The 9797-nt window shown below is 38.1% G+C and overlaps 1 protein-coding gene across 1 annotated transcript in view; it reads right to left on the bottom strand.

The window, feature by feature from the left end:
* The window catches only part of NPEPPS (aminopeptidase puromycin sensitive), a 108708-nt gene that overhangs the window by 38004 nt on the left and 60907 nt on the right, over positions 1 to 9797 (bottom strand). Inside the window, exons 5-9 of the mRNA XM_012659858.1 lie at positions 6903 to 7010; positions 5520 to 5720; positions 4970 to 5066; positions 4824 to 4857; positions 3682 to 3809 (exon numbers count right to left, since the gene is read on the bottom strand). Coding sequence (XP_012515312.1) covers positions 3682 to 3809; positions 4824 to 4857; positions 4970 to 5066; positions 5520 to 5720; positions 6903 to 7010 — 568 coding nt within the window. The remainder of the gene's footprint in view (positions 1 to 3681; positions 3810 to 4823; positions 4858 to 4969; positions 5067 to 5519; positions 5721 to 6902; positions 7011 to 9797) is intronic.

Below are 9797 nucleotides of genomic sequence, written 5' to 3'. Positions count from 1 at the left end.
TCGAACTCCTGAGCTCAAACAATCCGCCCGCCTCGGCCTCCCAGAGAGCTAGGATTACAGGAGTGAGCTACCGCGCCCGGCCCACCTGGCTAATTTTTTAAAAAAAAATTTTTTGTAGAGATGTGGCCTCACTATTGCGCAGGTTGGTCTCAAACTCCTGGGCTCAAGGGATCTTCCTGCATTGGCCTCCCAAAGTGCTAGGATTACAGGCATGAGCCACCCTGCCCAGGCTTGTCATTATTTTGGAGTGTACTCCTTCTAGTTATTATTAATCAAAAAAGTTAACTGTAAAACAGCCTGAGGCAGGTCCTTTAGTAGGTATTCCAGAAGGCATTGTTATCACAGGAGATGACAGCTCCATGCATGTTATTGCCCCTGAAGACCTCCCAGTGGGATAAGATGTGGAGGTGGGGCCGGGCCGCAGTGGCTCACGCCTGTAATCCTAGCTCTCTGGGAGGCCGAGGAGGGCGGATTGTTTGAGCTCAGGAGTTCGAAACCAGCCTGAGCAAGAGCGAGACCCCGTCTCTACTAAAAATAGAAAGAAATTAATTGGACAACTAAAAATACATAGAAAAAATTAGCCGGGCATGGTGGCACATGCCTGTAGTCCCAGCTACTCGGGAGGCTGAGGCAGGAGGATCGCTTGAGCCCAGCGGTTTGAGATTGCTGTGAGCTAGGCTGACACCACGGCACTCTAGCCTGGGTAACAGAGCGAGACTCTGTCTCAAAAAAAAAAAAAAAACATTTAGTAAAGAACTCACATTTCTGAAAAAAGGAGAAGCTTAAAAGAGATGTCAAGAAAGGCCAACTGGTGATATCAGCATTATGCCTGGGGGACATTTTCAAAACACTGCTAAGTAACTTTTTACTACCAAAGGTAGAAAAGGGTAGGGCATGGTGGTTCCTGCCTGTGATCCCAGCACTGTAGAAGGCTGAGGTGGGAGGATTGCTTGAGGCCAGGAGTTTGAGACCAACCTGGGCAACATGGTGAGACCTGCTTTCTACAAAAAATTTTGAAAATTAGCCAGGCATGGTGGTGCACATCTAAAGTCCTAGCTACTCAGGAGGCTGAGGTGGGAGGACTGCTTGAGCTTCTGGGGTTCAAGGCTGCAGTGAGCTATGATTGTGCCACTGCACTCCAGCCTAGGCAACAGAGACCCTGTCTCTTAAAAAAAAAAAAAAAGCCCGTATAGGAACAGGAAAGAGAGCAGATAAATATAGGCAAGACCAGAGGTGAAAAACATCATCATATAAAATTTAGTTCAGTAAAGGATTTCTCTTAAAAAACAAAACCAGAAAGCTATCAGGGCCAAATAAGGAAAACTGGAAACTATTAATATTTCCACAATGAATGGGAAAAACCATTGACTAACGAGTTGAACTTTCATGATAAATAGAAAAGCAGTACTGCTTACATAAGGATTATGTGAAATTAACAGAAATGTCATGGCAGGAAGTGGTTTAGTAATGAATGGTGTTCAAGCATTCATGGTATATAAAATTCTTATCTGTTAATAAGAATGTATAGTGAGTAGAATGGACAAAGAATATGAGTAACCAAAACAATTTTTTATTTTACTTATTTATTTTTATTTTTCATTTTTAGAGATGCAGTCTCACTCTGTCACACAGGCTGGAGTGTAATGGCACCATTATTCCTCACTGCAACCTCCAACTCCTGGGCTCAAGCAACGCTCCTTCCTGAACCTCCCAAAAAAAAAAAAAAAAAAAAGCTAGGACCACAGGCATGCACCACCATGCCCAACCAACTTTTTAAATTTTTTTGTAGAGACACGCTTTCACTATGTTGCCTAGGCTGGTTTTGAACTCTTGGTCTCAAGAAATCCTCCCCCCTCTGCCTCCCAAAATGCTGGGATTACAGATAAGAGCTACTGCACCTGGCCTCAATTTTTTTAAAAAAATAAACTTTTAAAAAAAAGAGATCTTAATCTAATTTTTATTAAAGTTGATTAAATCTATTAGTAAAAGAAAACAATACATGAATCCAAGATAGAGGACAAAGGACTATGGCAATGGTGAAAAACAAAAGGGCATTTGGAAATTTGGAAAAGATCAAATATTTTTAACATTAAGTGGTAAGTGGCTATTTGTCTAAGTGCTTTGTGCTAATTAACTAGTAGCCTCCACTAAGATAAGCTGGTACAAAGCTAAAGTTATTCTCCAACCTATCTCTAAGCCCTTGGAATTTCAGTTTATGAAATAACTGACATCCAATAACTAGAATAGTTAGATAAATCCAGTAAAAAGTTGTTTAAAAGCAATAAGAATGCACATATTTCCCCTACTGAAATTTACTGCTGGCAGTTTCAAAATAAAATCATAAAATAAAGTCCTCTCAAAGCTGAGCCAAAAAATTATTTGGTAGGAAGTAGAAACTTGCTGCATCAGGAGAAAAGATCATTTATTTATATATTTGAATACAGGTACCAACACATGTAATTTCATATGAAATTATATTTCAAAATTTTTTTCACCTGTAAAATTTTAAATACCCAAAGCAAAAGGAAAGGATTTATTTTCAAGAACTGCCTTTCTTTAGAAACTCTCTCAGATGTGTAACAGTTGCTTACTTCTGTGACATATGGACTCAACCAACATCCAAGTCAGGTTCTGCTCTTTGGCAGCCTAAAACGCTATCATGGGATGTGGCTGGCTCCAGAATCTCCTGTTCTTTCACTGCAGAGGTACTTCTAATTCACTTATTAAACCCTGTGCGCCTAAGTTCTAACACAGCTGGCTTTCATAGATAGTATTTTTTAGAGTAAGAATGAAAGGTCAGGACTAAAGGACAGAAATCATTTATTGCAAACATTACAAGGATTTCAATGAACAGCTGAAATTTTATACACCTTTACTCTGCAGTTAATTTTGCAGTTTCTTTACATTTATTTCACCAAATTTCAACTTAATATTTTAGGCAATGAAAAAACTAACCCCTAAAAACATTTCTATCTAATTAAATATCAGCTTGTTATTTATCAGGTTACTTTTAGCTACTGAACTACATAATAAATATGATTTAAGAAACTACAGTTAACCTGGAATTTCACTGCATGATTCATTCTTCTTCTTCTTTTTTTTTTTTTTTAAAGACAGGGTCTTACTGTGTACCCCAGGCTGGACTGCAGTGGCACAATCATAGTTTACTGCAACTTCAAACTCCTGGGCTCAAGTGATCCTCCCACCTCAGCCTCCTGAGTAGCTGGGACTACAGGCGTGCACCACCACACCCAGCTAGGTTTTTTCTGTTGTTGTTGTTTTTAACTGTAGAGAAGGGGGTCTCGAACTCCTTGGCCTCAAGTGATCCTCCCATCTTGGCCTCCCAAAGTACTGAAATTACAGGTGTGAAATTGCCATGTCTGGCCTCATTCATCTTTACCTAAGACGAATCTTTCTCTCTCACCAAATTAGCATCTTGACTTCCCCCATTTGCAGGCAAATTCTAGAACAGTTTAGGAAGTGTATTCTGTTGAATATAGACTATCCATATGCTCTTGTTAAACACAGATTCTGATAAATGCTTTTCAAAGTGGACCTTTTAAAATAAAATTTTTCTATTACTCAATTATTTTTTGGCACAATGTTGCAACCAAACCTGAAATACGATGTAGCCAGAATAACGTGCAATAGGATGAGGATAAATATATTCAAGCACTTAAAAAATATTAAATACCATAGTAACAAGATTTCCAAACCATTGATGGGCGAGTTCATGTCCCACCACCAGAGCAACCCACTGGCGTGATGAAGAACAGGAGTTTTTTGGATCAATAAGCAATGCAGTCTCCCTGTGTTTAAAAAAAAATTGAAACGATAAAAGTACTGCAATAAAAGCAGGCAGGCACAAGTAGGGAAGATTCAGAGAGTAAATGAGATGGTCAAGTTAGGCTGTAGAAATAGCAAGAAAACATTTCCTCAGCATATAAGGACAGAAAAAGTTCCAGGAAGATTAAAGACTACCCCAACAAAATTCATACAACAGATCAAAGATGTGACATAAGTTTAATTACCAGTTTGTCAATATGATAGCTGCCTGAAATTCTGGAAAACCTTTGCATAAGGTGTTAGGGATTATTGTGCTAGAATCAGCAGTCCCCAACCTTTTTAGCACCAGGGACCAGTTTCATGGAAGACAATTTTTCCACAGACTGGCGGGGGGGTGGGAGGGGGATGCTGGCAGCAGAGCCCTGTAGCCCGGTCCCTAACAGGCTGCCATACCAGTCTGAGGCCCCTAGGGTTGGGGATCGAGGTGCTAGATAGACAGAAGACAGTTCTTCCATAACGAAAGGAGTGGCGAAGGAAGATGCATTCCACAGACCCAAAAATGACACTGAGCAGGCTAAAACTTAGCTCATCTAAGAAGGTAATTGAAAGTAGAAGGCAAAAACTTGTTTACAGACTCTGCTTTAACAAATTATACAACCCACACATTTGTATTGTGGTGACAGACATGGAAAAACTTGCTAGAAGATATGAAATCAGGGAAGGTTCTTCAAGCTGGATAAATAACTATGAAACTACTGGGAGGAAGGAAAGGCACCAAAATGAGAAACTCAGCCAAGAATATATCTAAAAATGATACTAATGCCAGATGCTCACTTTAAAATCTTACACCCTCAGATAGTAGCACCAGGGGTGGGGAGGGATCCATCTGCATTCTTGAAATGTGCACGGAAGTGAGAGAAAGTAGAAAAATTTACGCCAGATCATAAAGCAGAAGCTCCTCAACTGCGACTAGGAGTGAAACCCTTATGAATTCAGTGATTGAAAAGATAAGGCAGGGTAATGCATCATTAACATACCTGTAAGTAACAAGGCCCCAGTTCTCCATGGCACCTTCATAAAATAAATATAAACATTCATTGATATATACACATACTTCCTCCTCAAAATCAAAAAATTCAAAAAAAGTTATTACAATTCAGCAATAAAATGAAATTTACTTTACCAGCTGCAAAGTCTGCAATAGCAATGAGATCAATTTTAGGTAGAGGATAAGGAACATTGAAGTAGTCCTTATAAAAAGGCAAGGTTTTAGCAGCAACCTATAAAAGTATAAACAAAAGAACCATCTAAGAAATATTTTAACATAATTCATTCTGAAATCCACAAAGGAATCCTGTTGTAAGCCAAAGTATCTCAAATTACCAGAAACCAATCCTGGGGAGCCCTACCTCCAAAGACTGCCTTAGCTCCAAGCTTTGTATATGATGGCCAAACTTTAATCCATTTATATAACTCGGTATGAAAAATATAATGACATATTTCCCCACCCATTCCCTAGGATAAGTAAATTCCTATATTCTCTTAATCATCATCTTGTAAAATGTTAAATGCAACCCCAAGGTTGCATTCGAAAATTCTATTAAAAAATAAAAACAAAGTAGCACAACTTTCAGATTAAATTATAAATAAGTGTACTAATAATTGATCAGAAATGTAAATTCCCCAACCTGGAGTTATGGACTGTTGGAACAATCCTCTTCAAGTACATTTACCTCTAACGCAAATTTTCCTTGCTCTGCTTTGCCAACAGGGGTGTAAACACGGACACACACACCATCTTTTGACCTTGTTTCTACAAAGTCATATTCACCCACAACAAATGCCACCAGATATGTAGACATTACAGGTGTGCGGGCAAACTTCACTTCCACTAAATTTTCATCATCAGGGTATGGTTTCCGGTCAATTACATTCTTTAAAAAAAAAAAAAAAAAGAAAGAAAGAAAATTTAAACATTGATTTTAATACCTTAGAGTAAACACTAGCCAAAAACTGTAGGCTTACTCCTCTATCCTAATTCATCCAGTGCTTTTACACTGTCAGGATCTTTCCTCTTAAGAAGGAAAATGATATGATAAAGCACTAATACTAAAAAGTTGGGGGCTAAACTATTAAAACTACCAAGGACTTGTAGGAGAAAAAAGGAATCAACTTTTCTCGAATATTTATTTTATGCCAGACATTGGGATGTTTTAAATAAGACCTCAACACTTTTCAATTGAAGTAAGGATAGGAGAAAATGATTATTAATAAAAATAAAATGTGGAATCTCTTATTTCAAGGAGTATGAATTTCTAGATCTAGAGCATTTTCTGTACCAAGGCTGGCTCTAAGCAAATTTGTGAAGAAATTTCCACTTTACCTTTAGAATCCCTAATTTCCCTTTGGTGTTCTCCCTCTTTTTCCTATTCGGGCTCTCAGTTTCCTCAAGCTGTCTATTCTTTCTTCCAAGGAAGACTTATTCAAGAACAAACCTGATAAATTCATTATACTAAAATGTAAATGAATATTTCACTTTAATATATTAGCCTCTTCTGTAAGAATATGTGAGAAGAGAATGACATTCTACTTATGGAATTCTTTCCACCAGTAAGTAGGCAAAAAAGTTATTTTCAGGTGCAATAGCTTTCCCAAGTTCCCCAGAGTCTAACAGGCTCTTAAACAAGGTGGTCCTAGACAATACACTTCAAGTGGTGAATGTTTACTCTATTTATGAATGAGATCAATGACATTACTGAAAAGAGCATATTCCAAGAATACAATTGGCCAAAAACCTAAATGTACTTCACTATGTGGCTATATCTTTTAACATTTAATAAGAAAGTCAAAACCTTTTTATTTCAGGTAGTATCTAGTAAACTTGTCACTTATTTACATCTCCAAATTAAAGGTAATCTTTTAATGTATTTAACAAGGAATTTCTTCCATGAGGATGAAAACCCTCCAAAAATAATGTAATTAAGAAAAAGAGGGCATACTGAAAATAAAAAAAAATAATATTTATGTTTCTATAATATATGTCATCCCATCTAATCAGCAAACTAAATATGCTAAGTCTATCAAAAATTTAAATAGACTTATAAACACATACATACCATGTTTGATAAAGCTACTCTGTCTTTAGGAACAACCAATGAGATATCAAAAGTTGCTTTGATGGCAGGCTCATCCCAGCAAGGAAAAGCCCTCCGGGCATCAGTAGCCTTAAGAAAAGAATGTGAGATATAAATACCACTGACTACAAAGAAAACACAATGCTTACTACTATTGCCATACCAGCAATTATCTGGAAAATAGGTCTGCTATGGATCTTAACAATATAGTATAATCATTTACAATTATATTTTTTGTCTTTAATAAAACATTTTAACATTTCAAATTTAATGCAAATAGCTTCATCAAAATGTTAACACAGCCGGACGTGGTGGCTCACGCCTGTAATCCTAGCACTCTGGGAGGCCGAGGCAGGAGGATTGCTTGAGCTCAGGAGTTTGAGACCAGCCTGAGCAAGAGCCAGACACCGTCTCTTCTGTAAATAGAAAGAAATTAGCCAAACAACTAAAAATAGAAAAAATTAGCCTGGCAAAGTGGCACGTGCCTGTAGTCCCAGCTACTCGGGAGGCTGAGGCAGTAGGATTGCTTGAGCCCAGGAGTTTGAGGTTGCTGTGAGCTAGGTTGACGCCACGGCACTCTAGCCCAGGCAACAGAGTGAGACTCTGTCTAAAAAAAAAAAAAAAAAAAAAAATGTAAAATATGCTCTGAAACAACATATATTAAATTTATGATGGTGGCTCTCTGGTGCAGGTTGGTTGGAAGAGAGATATAAAGGAGACTTCAATTTGATCTGTAATATTCTAAATATCATTTTCTAAAATAAGTATGGTTAAATTTTAATTCTGAGTGTCAGGTACAAAGGTCTTTGTTATTTTTTCATGTAATTATATTTAAATTTTTTTTCCATATGGAGGTTTTTTTTTTTTTTTTGAGACAGAGTCTAACTCTGTTGCCTGGGCTAGAGTGCCGTGGCGTCAGCCTAGCTCACAGCAACCTCAAACTCCTGGGCTCAAGCGATCCTCCTGCCTCAGCCTCCCGAGCAGCTGGGACTACAGGCATGCGCCACCATGCCCGACTAATTTTTTCTGTATGTTTTTAGTTGTCCAATTAATTTCTTTCTATTTTTAGTAGAGACGGGGTCTTGCTCTTGCTCAGGCTGGTTTCGAACTCCTGAGCTCAAACAATCCGTCCGCCTCGGCTTCCCAGAGAGCTAGGATTACAGGCGATGTGCTTTGTTCTTTATCTGGAATGGCAGCAATGCGAATAAAGACAGATGCTCTATCATTTCAAAACAGGCCATTCGTTTAATGGCATTTCCATATACTACACATAAAACTGTCACCACTTGACCTACTTAGAGAGATCTCATTCTTTCACTAAAAATTAAAAAAGAGCAAATTTAGTCCCCTTCCCCCACCCCGGGAGGTATTTTCCATTCCAGTGGGGGTTGGGGAGAGGGGGGCTTTAAAAAAAAAGAGCAAATTTATTAAAGCAAAATAAAATTTAGTGATTCTGCAGGATATCAGTTATAAAAGAAAGAAACTCTGGCAAACAGAACAAATCATAAAATGGAACAAATAACAAGATTCTGTATCATGAAAAGAAATAACAAAATACAAAGAAGTAGAGGAAGCATATACCTCTAAAAAAGGTTTTTTACAAGGAAAAAGACATTAGATGGCTGACTGTATTTTCAAAAAAGTTAAATAAACCGTGAATTCTATCAACGAATAAATAAAACATTTGAAAAGAAAGTGTAAAGAAAGAAATGGTAGCACAGAAACATTCAAATTAGAAGTAGCAGCAGTAGAAAAATGAACTGATACTAGAGGAAATTAAACAAATGACATGAATAATAAGATTTAAGGGCTGGGCACGGTGGCTCACGCCTATAATTCCAGCACTTTGGGAGGCCAAGGTAGGAGGATCGCTTGAGGCCAGGAGTTTGAGACCAGCCTGGGCAACATAGTGAGACCCTGTTTCTACAAAAAATTAAAATTAAAAAATTAGCCAGTCATGGTGGTGCACGCCTATAGTCCCAGCTACCAGGGAGGCAGAGGCAGGAGGGATCCCCTGAGCCTGGGAGTGCAAGGCTGCAGTGAGCTATGATCGAGCCACTCCACTCTAGCCTGGGTGACAGAGTGAGACCCTAACTATAAAAAGAGGAAATCAACAAAAACCCACAACATTTAAAAGTTTTTAAAATGTTCAAAGGACAAAATGATGAAAGCGATGAAAGACACATTTTAGGGATAGCTATTAGAGTTAAACCTATTATTAACTGATGTTTTAGAAGAAGAGATGAGAACAGATGCAACAATGAAGATGTAATAGAGGAAACTTTTGCCACACAGAAGATCTGAATCTGAAAATCAATGAGGTTCACCAAGTACTAGGCGAAATTAATAAAAAGTGAATAACTCGTAAAAAATTTTTAATTTTCAGTGTCAAGAAATAATTAAACAAGCATAAAGAAAACAAAGCTAAAAAAAAATCTTACCTACGAAGGGAGAAGAAATATTTCAGTTTGTGACTCCTCCTCTTGACAAATTGAGATGTACAAGATTTTAGTTGCCCAGCTAATTTTTTTCTATTTTTAGTAGAGGCGGGGTCTTGCTCTTGCTCAGGCTGATCCTCCCACCTTGGCCTCCTAGAGTGCTAGGATTACAGGCGTGAGCCACCCTGCCCAGCCTTGATATGCAAGACTTTAAACAATATTTATAGACTTTTAAAGGGAAAAATTATAAGCCAATTGTAAGCCAACCTCTTATGGTTGAACAAGCTGGGCTTATTACTTCTTGCTGCAAGGGAAAGCTCACATTGTAGGGAACCATGGGATGTCTCTACAACAGTGTAAGAAAGAACCTACTATCTGGCCAGGCGCGGTGGCTCATGCCTGTAATCCTAGCACTCTGGGAGGCCGAGGCAGGAGGATC

The sequence above is a fragment of the Propithecus coquereli genome, unplaced genomic scaffold (genome assembly GCF_000956105.1).
Source record: "Propithecus coquereli isolate 6110/MARCELLA unplaced genomic scaffold, Pcoq_1.0 Scaffold119, whole genome shotgun sequence".
In the NCBI taxonomy this organism is placed as follows: domain Eukaryota; kingdom Metazoa; phylum Chordata; class Mammalia; order Primates; family Indriidae; genus Propithecus; species Propithecus coquereli.
This window is presented reverse-complemented; position numbering and strand designations above follow the sequence as displayed.